The sequence below is a fragment of the Erpetoichthys calabaricus genome, chromosome 3 (genome assembly GCF_900747795.2).
Source record: "Erpetoichthys calabaricus chromosome 3, fErpCal1.3, whole genome shotgun sequence".
Lineage (NCBI taxonomy): Eukaryota > Metazoa > Chordata > Cladistia > Polypteriformes > Polypteridae > Erpetoichthys > Erpetoichthys calabaricus.
In genome coordinates this window covers 172187612-172207786 of record NC_041396.2, presented here as the reverse complement: position 1 = coordinate 172207786, position 20175 = coordinate 172187612, and the positions used below count along the sequence as shown (strand labels likewise).

Sequence of the window (20175 nt, the reverse complement as noted above, 5' to 3'; positions counted from 1 at the left end):
GCATTTCCAGGAAAGGTTTTGGTGAATAGCAGACTGTTCAGTTTTGAATGTACAGATGAACTGTAGGAATAAATATACTTTTTTTTCATCATTTAACTGTGCCCTGCTTGTCATATTGTAGCAATACAGGGAATCAGAGCCTATCATGGCAGCACTGTATTCAAGCCAGACATTAACTCAATGTGGAATGCCAGGCTTTCACAATCTTTTCACAGTTTTTCTTAGTCCTTCCTCCACAGTTCTGTTAAGTAGTTCTCCTTTTGGCCATGTTCTGCTATACACCAGTTCTAATTTGTAAAAGTGAAAATAAATAAATAAAAAGTTTGAACTTAAAAAGTAATATAAATTTTCAGTAATTAGGAAATATAATCATAACTTCTTTCCATCAAGACATTTAAGATTTGCAAAAATAATGCACCACTACACTAATAAATGTGGAGAGTAATGAATTTCAGTCTACGTTACAAACTGGAAAATCTTTAGTTTCTTGTGTCATTAGGGTGATGTGAAGCTAACCTCTAAGGGCTGGTTAATACTTCACGCTCAGAACGCATACGTACACATATCATGGCTGCCACGTGTTCCCAGCGTTCGTATGACGCGTCCTCTGAACGCATCCTCAGAAATTAATGCAATGCGTGCATGAGTTGTAATACCTGCAAAAAATCAGGGGCACAGTGTGTTCAAGTTGGAATGTGATATCAGAGTCTTTGTTTACAATCAACATGTGACAGCAAACCGCTTTGCAGATCTTACAGGATCAATGTGTGTGCTTTGATGTTTGATGAATGGTTCAATGTGGTGAAGCAAATCATCCAACTTAAAGCTGACATGCAAATGTATTTGTGGTTCTTTTCTTCATGTATTTCTCGAATGGGTAATGTGAGTGTCGCATATTCCCCGTTGTAATAAAACGATAGATTTTAAAGGTCTCACTTACTATTTTCTGTGCTGTGTTTTTGCACCTTTGCCAACAGCATTAGAATGTACCGAATCGTATTTGAGCCACAGAGAAGAAAAAATTAGGGACACAGTGAAGAAAAAAAAGGTCTAATTCGTGATTAAAGTGGAAATTTCGACTTTAATCATGTAGTTTATTTTGTCCTTAAAGTACAACGTCATAAATGTCATCTTAAAATGAACCTGGTTGTTAATCGCTATGTGCTTCTGGAGCTTCCTCCTACACTGACAGCAGCAGCAGGCAGCGATTGCCACAGAGAACACTTTAAATTTATGATATACCAGTTCTCTGCAAATTTAGAATCCTTAGATTTTTACTTGATATCACTTTCATGATGAAATGTGTTAAAGCATGTATGTTACATTTTTCAGATAAATCATTAACTCCATTTAAATAATCAGTACTGTTAATAATTACACATGTGGGGGTAGCAAGGTGGCGGAACGGTAGCGTTGCTGCCTCACAATAGGGAGTCACATCCCTGGTGTTTCTTGCGTCGCGTTTCCATGTTTTCCTGGTGGGTTTCTACAGTGTGCTCCGGTTCCTTCCAAGGGCATTCAGGTTTGGGGATTTGGTGATGCTAAAATGACACTAATGTATGTGTTTGCTTGTATTCATTCACCTTGCGATGAGCTCATGCCCGGTCTAGGGATTGTTTCTGCCTCGCACACGATGCTTGCTAGAATGGGTGTGTCCTTGGAATGATGGATGTAATCATTAAACATCCATCCTCTTCATCGATATTGTGGCAAGGTGTCCTGGAAATTTAATGGATATTTTGGGAAATTCACAACACAGCAAAGCCAAACGTTGTTTTCTCACCATAATGATATCTCGCACTGCCACCCTCTAGATTTGGATTGAGTACGCACACAAGTATAAACAGTACACTGTTTGCGTTGCAGTAGCATTGGAAGGTGCACGTGTCATGTGAAGTATAAACCCGGTCTAAGAATTGAAATGGTTTGTGAATCTTAGATACATAGCTATTTATGCAAATTAATGTTACTGAACTGGTCTGTGTTGTAAACAAATGAATATATGAATGTATTTTTGCATAGGATACCTTGTAATTCATGCATAAAGACGTTGTAATATTTATTAAGCAACATGCCATATAAAATTTGTCAATGTATTTTGATCATTTTTGTTTCATAGCTGAAATGTGACTCTTTGCTTGATGAAATACACTTGAATCAGGGAGGAATCCATTTTAAATTCAACAGGAAACTGTTGGCTGAAGTAAGTTCTATGGCTATTATCAGAAAGAATATTATCTTTTTTTCTTTTTCAATATGGGCCATAATTTCCAGTGGTTCTTTTCAACTCTACTCTTTTCATACTTTATTCTTGTCATTCTGCAGTCTGAAATTGATAGAATATTGTAAGATGGGCACAATGCAACACATTACAAGTACCAAGTAATCACTAATTTCAGTTTTTTATGTAGTTTATTGTTAGCATAACAGAATATATCATCTAAGTAAATAAACAGTATTAAAAGTGAGTACTATATGTTTGCAGTAAAAAAACAAATATGTTTATTACTACCCTTTTGGAATTTATAAGAATAGCTTGGAATAGAACACGTAAACTGTTCAGGACCGTATTGTATAAACAAGAATTTTAATATGTATGATATTTATTAATTTTGCATCAATCTATTAACATTATTTCAGAGCCTTTCCCATCATCAACAGGTGCAAGGAAGGAGTCAACCCTAGCTCGGTCATTTATCTGTTGAAAGGGATGCACACAATCACATGTTTGCTTATATTGGGCCAATTTAGAGATGTCATCTTTGGAATGTGGGAGGAAAACCCAGATATATATAGTATGTGGAGCACCCTGTTGAAACCCTCACAGACACTGCTAGAATATGCAGACTTCACAGAAGGGGCGGGACTAACTGAAGCACAGCTGTGCGGCAGAATTAGTGTCTTCTGCCACCCATGTCATTTCATTGTTTCTTATAAGTACCCTAGGTTCTTGTCTATAAGCCGGACTCATGTATAAGCCGGAGACCAAAAATCATACGAATTTTTAAAATAAAATCGTATCATAGATAAGCCGGACTCATGGATAAGCCGAACGTACTATAACCTATAACTAATAGAAGGGAGGGAGGTCAGTGGTCTCACTCGCACCCATTTAATTTCTTTAAGGGGGGAGAGAGTGTGAGATATTGGCGTCTCTCTCACTCCCCGCATGGCGCGGTTGGAGCTGCCGGAGCACGTTCTTTCTGCTCTGGGCGTCGCCGAGTCAACACGCGCGCGTAGCGGTCATTTAAATTGTGATTTTATATGTAAGCATATTTAAATATATATCGCAGATTTTTTGCTGGTTCGCGGATTTCTGCGGACAATGGGTCTTTTAATTTCTGGTACATGCTTCCTCAGTTGGTTTGCCCAGTTGATTTCATACAAGGGACGCTATTGGCAGATGGATGAGAAGCTAGATTGCTTACTTTTCTCTGTCTCTCTTGCGCTGACTATCTGTGATCCTGACGTATGGGGATTGAGCAGGGGGGCTGTTCGCACACCTAGACGATACGGACGCTCGTCTAAAAATGCTGAAAGATTATCTTTACGTTGCTATCTTTTGTAAAGCTGATTCCTGAAAAGACATGCTGCACAGTGCTTCGCATACTTAAAAGCTCGAAGGGCACGTATTGATTTTTGACTGAAAAACAAACTCTGTCTCTCTCTCTCTCTCTCTCTTCCTGCTCCTGCTCCTGACGGAGGGGGTGTGAGCTGCCGCCTTCAACAGCTTTGTGCCGCGGTGCTTCGCATACCTAAAAGCCAAACAGCACCATTGATTTGTTTGCTAGAGATTGTTTTCTCTATCTATGTGACACACACACCTTTGAAGAGGAAGATATGTTTGCACTCTTTTAATTGTGAGACAGAACTGTCATCTCTGTCTTGTCATGGAGCACAGTTTAAACTTTTGAAAAAGAGACAAATGTTTGTTTGCAGTGTTTGAATAACGTTCCTGTCTCTCTACAACCTCCTGTGTTTCTGCGCAAATCTGTGACCCAAGCATGACAATATAAAAATAACCATATAAACATATGGTTTCTACTTCGCGGATTTTCTTATTTCGCGGGTGGCTCTGGAACGCAACCCCCGCGATGGAGGAGGGATTACTGTATAAGCCGGACTTATGTATAAGCCGATATTCTATTTTTTCATTTTCACAACTTTTTTCCTTAGATAAGCCGCGGCTTATAGACAAGAACTTAGGGTATTACATTTTTTTAATTGAAGATGCTGAATTTAGCATTTTTCAGTTTTTATATAATTGGACTCAGTGTAGGGTATAGTTTGTTATGATGAGCATGTGAAAGCTGTTTGTATGTAGCATAATAAGATAGCTGAAGTATATTTCAATTTTGTAGAGAGTTCTTCAGCAAGTCTTGAAAGATGGACCTTACTTTGGAGTCAAAAGTCAACTTTTCAGTCTGTGCAAAAAGAAGAAGGTTGTGGTGGAATTCAGGTATGTGCCATATGTAATCATTTTAAATGAAACATAACATGATATAATATTTTCATACCTCCTTAGTACAATTTGAAACTGTTGGAGTCACATCATGCACAAGGCAGGCACCAACCCTGGACAGGGTATCAGGGGCCTCATGTATAAACGGTGCGTACGCACAGAAATGTTGCGTACGAATGTTTCCACGCTCAAATCGCGATGTATAAAACCTAAACTTGGCGTAAAGCCACACACATTTCCACGGTAACTCATACCTTGGCGTACGCAATTTCTCCGCTCGGTTTTGCAGACTGGTGGCACCCAGCGTCAAAGCCGTGCTACTGTTCCTGTGTGATCACCCTTTCTTAGATCCACATCCACGGCGGCGGCTTTATCAAATACACTGAAATTAACCGCATATCGTTCATAAATTCAATGCATCTGATTGTAATTAACCTGTAACAATATAATGGTCCACAGAATGGTCAAACTACTGTTCCTGTGTGCTCATCCTTTCTTTCTTAGCTCCACATTCCTGACGCGGCTTTATAAATACACTGAAATTAACTACATATTGTTTATTAGTGTAATGCATCTGATCGTAATTAACCTGTAGCAATATAATGGGCCAGGGAATAGCCATAGTATTCCAAATACCATAACTGCTTTAGCGTTGTTACGCTCACTGCATCTTGTTCTTCGTTTTACTGCTCCCGTTAAGGGTTGCCACTGCGGATCATCTTTTTCCATATTACTCTCACTGCACCACTCGGAGTATTTATATCACTGTATCTGAGTGTGAATCACAGCAGCAGATGATCGGAAAGAGAATTATCGGTATACAGTTTCAAGTACACACTACCTCAACCACGGCAAAAAGCGTCAAAGCCTTTCCTGTACGGACCTCGCGTTTCAGAAACAGTTTCATCCCAAGAACTGTAAACGCACTCAATCAGTCCATCAAGTGCTCCTTGTAGAACTGTTTGTACTTATAAGTACAATCACCTCACTGTAAACTTACACTACAGTTATAATATTGCACAACCTGCGCTACTTTATAAAGCGCGTATGATGACAATATCATTTTTAAGATGAAATGCAGCAAAATATGTTGCTTATAGTATACAGATAAAACTTTAACTTCATTTAAATAATCTGTATTGTTAATAATTAAACATGTGAGGACACGGTGCCGCAGCGTATAGCTAGTTCAAGGATAGTTCCTGCCTTGCGCTGTATTCTTGCTGGTGCTGACGCGACACTGGAAGGATAGACGAATAGAATAATTAAATATGTACTACGAAGATATTTCAATGTTCCTTAAAAGTTTTGAAGAATCGGCGTTCTAAGCTTACAAATGGCTTAACGTCTATTACAGAGCTGATTGTGTGGCGATTGGAGAAAGAAAAGTATGGACAGGAATTGGAGGTTAGTACGTTTGAAAGAGACAGTACTTCTGTAATAAATTATTTCATCGAAGGTCGCACATGGCGCAGCAAGCCTCTTGCGTGAGATATGAACAATCACTGTGCCACCGTGTTCCCATGTTTAATAACATGCTTTCATTCCTATCATCATGAAAATGATATCACATATACATCTCAGTATTTTAATTATTCAGAGAGCTGTAATATCTTGAATGTAATGGATTCTGTGTCCTGTCGGAGAAAGAGAAAGAACGGAAGCACGTAGTGATTCACACACAGAGCACATAGAAGATCAAACACAGAACAAAGCATTTAACATGCTATTTGAGAAACTAGTAAAATAAACGATTATAAGATGAAGTTTATGATGTTCTACTTTAATGACAAAATAAACTACGTGATTAAAGTGGAAATTTCGAGATTAAAGTTGACATTTCGTGCTTTTTTCCCCACTGTGTGCCTATGTTTTTTGTTTGTACCCTAATACGCTTTCATATGACACTCAGACGGTGGGCTACGACTTGCCTTTTCACGGCGACTTTAATATGTGATTTCTTTTTTATTTCGGGCACTGTGCGACTTTGTGAATTTGATCTTTCGAGTTTTTCCGACACTCTGTCACTCGATCAATTTTCTTTTGTTGCTTATACCACTGTTTAAACCAACAAATAGTACGTTTTTCCTTTGCCCTCCACTTGGTATTCGCTGAAATTCTTATATTTTCCCCTGTGCTTTTCCCATTGTCTTTTCACAGAAGGCTATTTATATTGATTTGCATATTCAAAGAGGCGTAATTCTGGGAGGAGTTGGGGCGGGACAGAAGGCGCGTGCACGTGCGTTACTTTTCACGCTGATCGGGATTTATGTAGTGGAAGAACGTGAAATTTTGCGTGCGCACAGATTCCTGCATCTGGATTTTTCTGTGCGTACGCACAATCCCGCTTTTGTGCTTACGCCATGTTATAGTGTGAGTTCTACGCACGGCGTTATACATGAGGCCCCAGTTCATTTCTATTTTTTACTTAAGCCTTTTTAGAAGAAGAAAAAAAAAGTAACAAATAAGTTACTATTCCTGCTTCAAAATTGTATCAAACCAAAAACCGTCTAAATGAGATGATGCAAGATAATAGTTAATCTTAAAGTATACATCTTTTGGTAATATTGTTACATGTCACATGCTGTGGCTTTTTTCTTGCATATTATGTGAACCAATACTAGCTTAATTGGTGTGTAACTAATGTTGTTATTAAACTAAATATAAATAAAATAATTAAACATTCCATGTATAAAATATCTCCATTTAATAAAATAAAATGGCCAGAAAATTCAAATTTTTTTGTGCCACTGGTTCTTGGATAATAAGTAATACAATAGTTTGAAAAACCTGTTAAGAAGAAATTGAATTCAGTTTGCCTGTCATGCTAATAAAGGGACAGAAAAGACTTTTTGCTGTGTTATTTCACATTTCATACAAAGTGATAATCTAATTGTGAAAATATTCAAAATTAACATGATATGTATTAATTTATCCTTCACGGAACCAATGATAATAAAATGTCTCATATTTAAAAACATAAAATTTAAAAGTAACACTTTCCAGTCTCACTTTCTTATTTGGCTGTGGCATGTGACAGAAGTTGCAGTAACAGCATACAGTTGAGGTGATGTTAGTCGACTTTGAAGCCATTACATATTGGAATTTTCTGTCTAAAAGAAATTGTGCATATAGTAGGAATAGGCAAAATAGTGCATGTGCATACTTTTTATTATTCAGCATTAAGTTGAATCAAGAAATAAACTTTATCCGTAGCACTATTTTCAGGATGCAGAGATTTTATAAAGAAAATTGGTGTGTTTGCATGTAATTTTTCAGTGGCTGATGTATTATAATTTATTCACAACAATTATGAGATTTTGCATCCCCTTTTAGACTATGTAGTGATAAAGTGTAAGCAAATTTAGTTTTATTCTATTATATGCAAGCAGTATCCCTTAGCCTTACCTCTGGAACTTCTACCAGTGTGCTCCTAGCATAGTCGGTGGATTTAAAGTGAAGAATAGCTCATTTCTTCCTCAACCTTTGAAATTTGTTCATAGTGATTACATGTGTGAATGACACATTTTCTAAGCTCCAAATCATTTAAGTAATGTTATTAAACTCTGTATATTTTGTAATGATTTTCTACACCATATGTCTGTTTTAACTAGTACATGTGTTTAAACTGCAGTTATGTCAAACATGCAGAAAAGTATTACTAATGCAGTACAGTGTGAATAATAAAGGTTATGTTGCCATTAAGCACATTTAATAGAAGCATTTCATTGCAGAAGTTGATTTTTGTCTGAAATCTAAACTTTTCACCAAGTAAAGTACACATTTAAATAAGTCCTTTGTGCGGACAGGCATTGACTTTAAGTTGCAAGAAAAATGCATTGACAAGGCTTATCCTTTGCCAGTGCAGATTTAAGTCTTTCCTTTTATTGCAAAAATCATTAGCACATGTTCAAAACTGGCCTCTGCTAAACATTATCAACCTTCTACTTAGTTGTTTTCTTCCAGTGCCAATTTCTTTACAGGAGGTACACAGATGTTTCATTTAGCGTGTCACTTTAATTCAGTGTGTTCCATTAACTTGTCACAATGCTATGATATCAAGACAATGGCAAAACAAGGCAAACAGGCCTCAATATAATCCATACTTCCATATTAGGACTTTTTGATCTGCCTGGAAACAGGCTTCACCCGAGGCAGTCCGGCCCCAAATTCAAATGGCAGACTTCAAGGCATGGCTAAAAGTGGGGCTCAAGCTTTAAAAGATCACAAAATTACTTTAAATGCACAAAAATTCCCTTCAAGGGAGAGGATATCAGGGAACATTTGTGTTAATTAGACGCAGCAAAATGGTGATCTTAACAATGAAGAAAAAAACTTAAACAAGAAAAGAACAAAATTGGCAAGACATGGGAAGAAAAGGTAAACCAAAGCTAAAAGGATTTGCCTAAAAAGCTAACAAGAATCCAGTCCATACTCCAGTTCGTAGTAACCAAAAACAAAGGAAAATTTCACAATAATCAGAGAAATCAAACAAAGTACTCATATAAATATCTGCAATCCACAACACTCCGTGAAACTCTAAGGGATGCTGTCCTCAACCTGTGTGTACAGGCTGAGAGTGTTTCCTCAACAGTGATGTTCTGATGGTCCCACTGTTTGGGGTTCCATTCACAAAACACAAAGGGTGTAGTCAAGAGACACATATAGTTAATGCATAACTAGTAACTAATGTTTAAATAAAATAGTAACAACAAAATACATACAATAACAAACATATTAAAATAACACTTGAAACTTAAAAAGAAATAACAATAAAAGAAACAACATACTGTATATATTCCAGGAAACAAAGCCCATTCATCTGTAGATTCCCCACTTGTTGTTGCAGATGTTGTACCTGATCTTTCAGCTGCTGGAAAGAAAAGCATAAGAAATGTTGGGGCCCCCCTGATGGAAATCTGCAAATGTGGAGTTCAGGAAGATTATTGTTTAGAAGTAACTGGAAGGACCTTCCCTTCTGTATGGAAATTGTTTGAGATTATATAAAATCTGTTTTAGGTATGTTTTGTCTAAAAGACTGTAGACTTCCTGTGCAGGGGAAATTTATATTCCATGGACCGGAAAGGGAGGAGACAATATGAGATTGTTTTCAGGTTTCATCAGGCTGGATTTCATTTTGCCTGGGAATAGGAGCTGAAGAATTACTGTATTGGAAGTGACTGTAACTTGATTATGAATAAGTCCATGGACATCCCATTATGGTGTTTCACTGCTAAGTCAATGAGCAGAAAACACATATAACATATTTTGAAATATAGAAAAAAATTCTTATCTAGCATGTTTTTTTTTTTCATTTTCCCTCCTGTGCCCATGCTGTGTATGGCAGTGGCTACTGTTGCTACTGTGTGATTTTCACTTTCAGGAAATGAAATAACATTGGACAGTTGGTATAGAACCAGATTACTAAACACACAGTCCCCCAAAATATTTTTTATGGACCACAAGCGTTGGTAATAAGAAGTGTATTTGTCTGTTAATCATTTTTAAAATTAAGTCCATGCCCAAAACAAGTACATTCATTTTCCCTTTAACAGGAGGCGCACTAGCAATTCATATGTCTTTTCAATCTGAAAGATGTAACTTTTTTCTGTATCATAGTGCAAAGTAGACAGAAGTTGATGTGGCCACTTGATGAAAATAATGAGAAAATGGCAAAATGCTAAATTTCAGATGAACATAGAACATTTAAATAACACGAGAAGAAGAATTTGTATTCAATTAAATAAAGAGTAAACCTCAACAACAACAACATTTATTTATATAGCACATTTTCATACAAAAAGTAGCTCAAAGTGCTTTACATAATGAAGAGAAGAAAAATAAAAGACAAAATAAGAAATTAAAATAAGACAACATTAGTTAACATAGAAAGGAGTAAGGTCCGATGGCCAGGGTGGACAGAAAAAACAAAAAAAAACTCCAGAGGCTGGAGAAAAAAATAAAATCTGTAGGGGTTCCAGGCCACGAGACCGCCCAGTCCCCTCTGGGCATTCTACCTAACATAAATGAAATAGTCCTCTTTGTAGTTCAGGTTTTTCACGGAGTCACTTGATGCTGATGGTCATACAGACTTCTGGCTTTTAATCCATCCATCATTGTTGGAACATCATGGTGCTTTGGGTAGATGGTGGTGGCGCACGCCAGAGAGTAGGGGTTAGTACAGATTTTGAATGAATAGTTATTATAATGAATTGGATATACAGAGTATCAGGATTAAATTACAGTGAAGTTATGAGAAGGCCATGTTAAAATAATGTGTTTTTAGTAGTTTTTTTAAAGTGCTCCACTGTATTAGCCTTGCGAATTCCTACTGGCAGGCTATTCCAGATTTTAGGTGCATAACAGCAGAAGGCCGCCTCACCACTTCTTTTAAGTTTTGCTTTTGGAATTCTAAGGAGACACTCAGTTGAGGATCTGAGGTTACGATTTGGAATATAAGGTGTCAGACATTCCGATATATAAGCCGGGGCGAGATTATTTAAAGCTTTATAAACCAGAAGCAGAATTTTAAAGTCAATTCTGAATGACACAGGTAACCAGTGTAGTGACATCAAAACTGGAGAAATGTGTTCGGATTTTCTTTTCCTGGTAAGGATTCTAGCAGCTGCATTCTGCACTAATTGCAAACGATTGATGTCTTTTTTGGGTAGTCCTGAGAGGAGTGCGTTACAGTAATCTAGCCGACTGAAAACAAACGCATGAGCTAATTTCTCTGCATCTTTCGATGATATAAGAGGTCTAACTTTTGCTATGTTTCTTAGGTGAAAAAATGCTGTTCTAGTGATCTGATTAATATGCGATTTAAAATTCAGATTACAATCAACGGTTACCCCTAAGCTTTTTACCTCTGATTTGACTTTTAATCCTAATGCATCCAGTTTATTTCTAATAGCCTCATTGTATCCATTATTGCCAATCACTAGGATTTCGTTTTTTTCTTTATTTAATTTGAGAAAGTTACTGTTCATCCATTCTGAGATACAGGTTAGACATTGTGTTAGCGAATCAAGAGATTTGGGGTCATCAGGTGCTATTGATAAATACAGCTGTGTGTCATCAGCATAGCTGTGGTAGCTCACGTTGTGCCCTGAGATAATCTGACCTAATGGAAGCATGTAGATTGAGAAGAGCAGCGGACCCAGGATAGAGCCTTGTGGAACACCATATAGAATATCATGTGTCTTTGAGTTATAATTACCACAACTAACAAAGAATTTTCTCCCTGCCAGGTAGGATTCAAACCAATTTAAGACACTGCCAGAGAGGCCCACCCATTGACTAAGGCGATTCTTAAGAATATTATGATCAATGGTGTCAAATGCGGCACTCAGATCTAAGAGGATGAGAACAGATAAATGGCCTTTGTCTGCATTTACCCGCAAGTCATTTACTACTTTAACAAGTGCAGTTTCTGTGCTGTGATTTGTTCTAAACCTCTGTGCCTGCTTTCTCAGAGAAGTATAACTGTGCCAAAATGCACAAATATCTGGCATATCTATGAAATAATGTGAAAATTATATCCTCCTCAAAGCAATTTAAGAAAGGGTAAAATCTGTTCGCTTCTAGATAACCTTTGTGGTTAGTAAAATTTAGTATGACACAAAATAAGAGAGTGGTTCCATCAAGGAAGCATTATATAAAATGGTGTGGAATGTTATGAAGAGCCACAGGCCTTTTACTAAAGGTGAGCTTATTAAGAAATGTTTTTTGGAGTCTAGTGAATCTCTTTTTACTGATTTTAAAAGCAAAGATGATATCGTTGGGCAGATATCAAAATTGTAACAGATTCTATAGTAGTCGAAGGTAGACAAAAGGGATTGGTAATAAACATCTTGATTGTATTATATTTTTGTTTGTATTAATAGAACAACAAGGCAGTGTTAAAATATAGCATATTTTTCATTATATGAAGACATTTACATAAGCAAAAGAGGATTGTATAAAAAAGTTAATAGATATAAGCTATAGTAAAGGTTCAATAGCTTAACTAATTATATTAAGCTACATTTTTAACTTTACTACTGTTTCCAAGTAAGTTATTTAATTAATACTGTTTTATCTAGTGATATGTAATAAATACAACAAGCGAATCTTGTGTAAGTTCAACTTTAAATAAAGTGCTAATTGTTATAGATTGTTGTTGTTTCTTCAGAGTTTGTGGTGATGTTTTATAGGTTTCTGATACTTACCACTGATACTTTAAGTTGGAGGAAAGAAGAAGAAGTAAAATGAAAACATATGGTTATTATGTTATGTAGGTTATTTCACTAAACCGCAAGTAATGTTGCCACTTCACAAACAAAATCAAGAATAATCAAGAAAAACCGAGGCTCACACACAGAATGAGAATAAAGCCTGACAGCATGAACATTTGTCGGACCTTACTCCTTTTCTATCTTAACTAATGTTGTCTTATTTTAATTTCTTATTTTGTCTTTTATTTTTCTTTACTTCATTATGTAAAGCACTTTGAGCTACTTTTTGTATGAAAATGTGCTATATAAATAAATGTTGTTGTTGTTTAATGATTCACAACTGTACTTTTAGAAGAATCACTTTCCCACTGATAGCCACAGGAAATGTCTTGTAAAATAACAACTACTGAAAGTAGGCATAGCTACTCTTGCACTGTTTTTTAGGTTGCATTCACTCTTCCATGTTCAGAATTTTCTTCCAGTGTTGCATGATGTGCCTCTGTCTGTAATGCCCAGCCCCCCACCCATATCTTATGCAAGGCTTTATTTGTCTAATGCCATGGGAATCTTCTTGAACCTTCCTGGGGTTATTAAGTGTCACGGATTGTTCCAGGGGATTGTGGTATGCAGAGTATAGCATAACATTGTGATATTTTGCTGTCAATCACCGATCCAGACCCATTTACCTTCAGGGTAATATACTGGCTATTACTATGCAGTACCCATGACCACCTGTGTGTTAATACTGTAGTACTGCTTGCAATTCACATATGCAGCCAACATGCTGTAATCAGTGTATGCTCCCAAACTCTCATGCCTCTCTCTCTTTCACATATGCATGCTCATTCACATTTGGGGCAATGAACTTTAAGTGCATGCCAGTATACATGAATGCAGCTTTGTTTAACATTATCTTTAGTGGAGTGGTGGAAAAATGTATAAATCTGCCTGTCACCTAGTGTATTGTAAGGCATTCATAGATTAGTACAAAATTCGAGAAATGGTTTGTTGTGACATACCTACTGTAAATCATTACTATTGCAATCTTCTCCTCATAGATGGAGTGTTCCCATAATGTACAAAATTTATGAGTATTATTCCACCTCTGCCAAATCAGTATTTTTACAAGTTAGTTGTTGTTATGTGTTTCCAAAGCATTCAGCTTTTCCTGGGATATTAATGCAAATCTCTGCCTGATCAGTATCTTCTGGCAGCTCCTAGCAAGTTACAACAGCTAACAAGCTCTTCTAAACCTTGGTGAAGTTAGTAGTAGTTTCCTAATTTAGGAAAAAGTGATAAAATGCTTTTGTTCTTCTTCTGCAAATGTGCATCTCTCTGTGATTTGTGAGCCAGTTACATCTGTTTTCCAGCTCTGAGGCACTTGATAAATGTAGGCGCTGATATAATTACCACTCTTTCCAGTCACCTCTCCTTTAGGTCTCTTGAGAATAAATCACCCCAGAACAGGAATCTGATGTCTTTTGACCAGAGCACATAGATGGGTGCAGTGCTGATTACCTATTGTGCTATTTTTTATGTACAAATAATTTTTCTTTTGATATTTTTTCATCTCTTTCAAGTTTGGAGATTAAATAAAGCTTCCTCTTTGGGACCCCAGTGCTTTTCATGTTTCTGTTTGCTGTATACTAGTAGATTAAATCAAAGTCAAAACATTTGCAAAGGTCAAAAACCAAATAGTCTAACAATCATATGCGACAAAACACAATGCATAATCAAAAGATGAAGTTAGAATTCCCTTGCCAAAAAGTCATGAACCCAGATTTCAAAGAGATATGCACTAGCGAATGGTTTTGAGAATTTATCTACAAAAGCTTGCTTATATTCCTTACCAAGAATGACATCATACAGTTTTGGGGGCCACAACCCTAACAGCAGACAATTGTGTCCTAAAGATGTGATTGCAAAATGGCGGTGCTCACAAAAACAAGATGGTGTCATGATAAAGATAAAATAAAGCTGTTACAAAATAAAATGCAACATCATGACTAAAATGTAAAACTGTATTCAACATGATTCAAAACCTTATAAAGAAAAATATAGAAGTTCTGAGTTTAAAAAAATGAAAAAATACAAATAATAATTTGCAGGTATTCACAACATTCTTTTGTCCCCCTTTTTGTGGTTTAGTTTTTTTGGTCAATTATTCATTTTCAATATTTTTTTCAATAGTGCCTAGCTCACTGCCCTTACATCACCTTGGCAACTCTTTAATTAGCAAAGTTCAGGTGGATTCAGATTTTAAAGTAACTTTTCTGAGAATACATTCAGAACCTGAGAGGAGTAAAGCCAGTGAAAGCCTCCTGAAAATAGATTGTTATAAAACAACTGATGTCCCAGTTTCGGTTTCTTCTGTATATTGTTATGGTTCAATGTGACAGTATGTTTTAAGGGTCATGGATGATGCACAGAAATCCATAGTTGTAATGGTATCTGAATCTCAGGAGCTGCTGTGTTAGATTAATTTGCCATGCCAACTTACATATTAGGTTGATATGTCACTGAATTTAAGTGTGACACAAATATAACTAAACATCAGCTTTAGTAATAGTTGTCCCTAATAATTGATAACTGCTATCATTCTTTATTATAGTTTCGTTTTTTTATTTTGTCATTTAATATTTTTGAAATATAGGGAATGCACTAGTATTGCAGTAAATACAATGCTTATTTTAATTATATTGTTATGCAGTACAACATAAAAATCTCTTCTATACAAAAAAGGATAGCTTAGAGGTAGTTGGCAAATTCAATAATACACATTTTTGTTTATGCAGTCTACAATACAGTAATGAAACCATCTGTGCCAAGCTCTCATAAATATTTTTACTTATGCAGGATGCATCATGCAACTAGCTCTATCCAGAGTGTCCTTGAATTTTCATAATCCTCCTTTACTCACTGAATTATCGATTCTTCTTGATTGCACCATTTGCCTCTGTAGCTACAAATAGGCTCCCCTCTGTTTTCTGTTCCTCTGTTTGCTTCCCTGTCATTTTTTTCTTTAAAGAACAGTTTTCTACCTTGGGTAATCCTCTAATATAGTGGATTCAGAAAGTATTCAGTCCCCTTCACTTTCTGCACATATATTGTGTTTTAGATTTCATTTTAAATGGATAAATCTGCGATTTTTGACCATCAGTCTACACTCGATAATCCATAATATCAAAGTGAAAATATATCTTTAGAAAAGTTGGCAAACTTATTAATAATCAAATACTGACATATTTCATTGTATTCAGGTCATTTGCTGTGGCACTCCAAATTGTGGTAAGGTGCATCCCATTTGCCTTCATTTTCCTTGAGATCTATCTAGGACTTGATTGGAGTCCACCTGTATTGAATTTAATTGAAGGATATAGTCTAGAAAGGCACAAACTTATAGATGTAAGGTCTTACAATTCACACTGCCTGTCACCAAAAAAGTGATAAAACTATGGTGACACATAGATCAGGATAAGGGTTTAAACCATTCCTAAAGCTCTGAGTGTTCCCAGGAGCACTGTAGCCTTAATAATTGTGAAATGGAAGAAGTTTACAGCCACCTCTCTGTTGAGAGTCAAAAGAATGACTATATCAGCAGCACTTCTTCAATAGACAAAAGCTACTCTTAAGCAAAAAGCAACTGCCAGACTGCTTGGAGTTTGCTAAATGGTATTCAAAAAACTCTGACTGCATGAAGAAAAAGGTTCTCTGGTCTGAGGGCAGGACTCCAAGCACCTTGTCTGGTGAAGACCAGGCACAGCTCATTACCTGCCTAATACAAGCCATATGGTCAAGCATGGTGTTGGAAGTGTTACAGTACGGTAGTGCTTCTCAGCAGCTGGGACTGAGATTGTGGTCAGAATTGAGTGAAGGAATAAAAAATTATCCAGAGAGCATGCACAATCAGACCAGGACAATGGTTCACCTTTCAGCATGACAATGACCTGAAGACAGTGCTTGAAGTGGGCCACCCTGGAACTTCCCTATCCTGCCTTAAGGAGTGCCCATAGTTAATGAATGTGTATTGATGCATTTCTGAAATTCACACACATTCCCACTACCAACCCATATTCAGAAAGAAAGAAAAAACTGTCCTTCCAACAAGTTTTTGCATTTACAAGGGGGACCAATGTAACCCAACCAAACCACCCACAATGTCCGATAAAATTACATCAGCATTGCATCTAGAACCTTACATAGGAGGAGGATAAAGAAGCCGAAACAACAGGGAATGCCGCCAGTTCTTTTTACACTTCCAGAATTACCCAAAGCTTTCAGCCAAGACAGCACTGGAGTGGCTTCAGGACAAGTCTCTTGATTGTACTTGAGTGGCCCAGCCAAAGCCTAGAATTAAGCTCAATAAAATGTCTGTGGAGAGACATGGAGAAAGTAGTTTATAGTTGCTTTCCATCCATTCTAACAGAGTTTATGGGGGTCTTCTATGAAGAATGGATAAACTGCTCAAATCCATGTGGGCAAAGCTCTCAGAGACTTACCCAAAAAGACTTGATGTTATAATTGTTGCCAATGGGGCTTCTGCAAAGTACTAAATTAAGGGTCTGAATACTTAAATGAATACGAGATTTCAGGTTTCGATTTTTAATAAATCTGAAAATCTTTTCAGTTATAGGTTATGTAGATTGATGGACAAAAATTGCTAAATACTTTCTGAATCCACTTACTATATAAGTCTGCAAAATTAACATTATTGAAGGTAAAAGTATATGTTTGAGAAAGAGATTTAACCACTGAGCATTTAGAAAGATGAATATATAATCATAAGTACAGTATGTAACATGAAACTTAGAAAGCAGATCTGAGACAAAGAGCATAAATTACTCTTGAAGATGATGCAGATATGGTTAAATATACATTTTTATATAGTGGTATTTGTTTGTTTTTTTAAATATTTGCATTATCTTAAAGGTGAAATGTTATCTTTTTATCATAATTTTATTGTACTGGTTTAATGTAATGTAGTGTTTTGAACATTGTACACGTGCAGTTTGTACTTGTTTACTCTCTTAACTGCATACATGCAGAGGACGCAGTCCTTTTTTGGTCATTTTAGAATAAACAGTTAACTTTTATGTAAATTATGGTACAGGTATATATGATTTAGGCAAAGTTCCTACATTTTATGCAATTTACAGTTCTCTTACTAAAGGTTTGGCTTTATTGTTCATCTATTGTGAAGTATTTTTCTTTGAAGATATACAGTACCTACATAGGTTCAGATTCTCAGTAATAAATTATGTATTTTAGATTCTTTTAATCTTGTAATAGTTGTTACATTCAGCCTTACGTTCTTAACATCTAATCTGTGAAAACATATGTTCTGTTTATAGATTATACTTGTGATTTAAGTGCTGTGTATTCTTTTACAGCTCACCTAATATTGCCAAAAAATTTCATGCTGGCCACTTAAGATCCACTATAATTGGTAAGTATTTCAATTTAATCTGTAAGATAGGTCTGTATTTTACAAAGAGAATTTTACTTTGTGGACACAAAAATGAATTAACTACATTCACCTGTTGTTAATACAGTACTTCTAAAAATTAAGCATCGTCATTGTTTTCAGTGCTACCTATGGGTGTGCATTTGGACTACAGTTCATTTGTTGGACAACAAAATGTTATTTAATGAAGGTGAAGACAATTGGTTACATAAGAAAGTGTAGAAGCGCTGCAATGAAGCCCTAGTATTATAGTCAATTCCAGGGCTAAAATGGCATATAGCCGTTTTATTTTTACAAAAATACTAATTGCCTGTTAATAAATTTTATTGAATCAACAACAACCTCATTAAAAATGAAAAATAAAAGGCAACAACATGGGTTTTTGTTTTGGACACATTTTAATCAGTTGTGCCGTAGTATTCTCGCGGTTACCAATGCTGTGTGAGCAGGGTAAAAATATTAACTGGTTGTCAGCAAGCTGTTTTCTGTGAGATACCATGAACATACTGTTAGCACAATTAAAATTCTCCACTAGAGATGTCCGAGTAAGGCACAAGTGCAGCAGAATAAGCTAAAAAAAATAAATGGGGATCAGCTTGGTTGGTGGAAAATGGGAGTGAAGGTAACTTTTTTTGACATGACTTGGATCGAATGCATAGGTCCCATATTCATAATCTCCAGTTTACATTACTATAGTTGCGGTGTCAAAGTCAATCTGTGTATGCAATCAAAAAAATATGTATTGCCACATTTATTGTATAGTAATACCTATTATTCTCATTAACTCAGCCAATCACTTATGCAAATTAAAAAACAAAAATGCCAGAGGATCAAAATGCAATTTCTCCTGAGTAACTGGCAGCATCCTCATCTTCATCTGTTGAGAAATGAGACAGTACCTTGAAAAAGAGTGGTGTTGATGTTCAGCTGTAGGATTTTATTTATAATCTAAAAATAATGGGGAAATATTAGACTTGTTGTTTAAGGTCATACATTTTCGTTTATTTCACAGTTATTTTAATAATTTGATTTGATTATTCCCAATCTGTTAGCAATCTGTTTCAGTTCTTAATTTATGCTTTTGCCCCTTCATTTGTTTTCCATAGCTGTGCAGAAAAAATAGAGCATTTTAAGCTTATTCAGTGTTTACAAATTTATAAAACATGTTGTATTACAAGTAATTAAATATCATTTGTCATACCAGAGGGATATATTTGGAATATGTTCATTGTATGTGTTTACCAAAATTTGTTCAGCACTTCAAATGTGTTTTTTGTTTACACTTTATATTGTAATATGTAAGTTTTTAGTAAATTAATTTTCATGTTGTTTCAGGTATTTTATTTTCTGCAAGAACCCTGATCCAAAGTTAATAGCCCCGATATAAAGTTTCAGGCTATGATTTTTTTTTATCTTTAACCCCTGAAACTCTTTGAAAATAAGTATTTTTGTCTTATGAGTATCCAAAGCATGCACAGACTTTCAACAAATTGTAAATAATGTCTGTCTTGATGCCCTTTGTATAGGGGTAAAAACTATATAAATCAATTTTTAGGCTCTAAATATTTTCTCTTTGTTTGCATCAGAAAAGAAAAAAAAATCACAGAATTGAAAGATTATGTAGATTAAAGTATATTGTAATGCAGTAATTATTAACCCCCAACTATGCGTGGGGCTTTTGGTTTAAGGCAAATTGATTTAATAGGGGAGGCCAGATAAAGAGTATTTCAAAAATAATACTCCTATGATGGTTCTTAATGAATCCAATGACATCTATCCTGAACCAGTACCATATTCCAATCCTGGAGCTGGGATTTGAAGTAGCATTTGCTGGTAAAGCACTTGGTGACCAAGGGACCCATGTAGCTTGTCCTTAGTTGCAAGAGGCAGCATATAACCAGCATTGAGAGTTTCAGTGTAGTATCTGTTGGGAGGCAGTCATAGATAGGATAAATCTAGAAACTATAAGTTTAGGCCAGGGATCACTAACCTAACGAACAAAAAAGCAGTTTTGCCCCATTTCAATAAAAATT

General features: G+C 35.9%; 1 protein-coding gene across 1 annotated transcript in view; it reads left to right on the top strand.

Annotated features, from left to right (window-relative positions):
• rars2 (arginyl-tRNA synthetase 2, mitochondrial) overlaps positions 1–20175 on the top strand; it is a 119083-nt gene that overhangs the window by 4511 nt on the left and 94397 nt on the right. The window contains exons 4-6 of the mRNA XM_028797531.2: positions 2120–2203; positions 4362–4459; positions 18069–18124. Coding sequence (XP_028653364.2) covers positions 2120–2203; positions 4362–4459; positions 18069–18124 — 238 coding nt within the window. The remainder of the gene's footprint in view (positions 1–2119; positions 2204–4361; positions 4460–18068; positions 18125–20175) is intronic.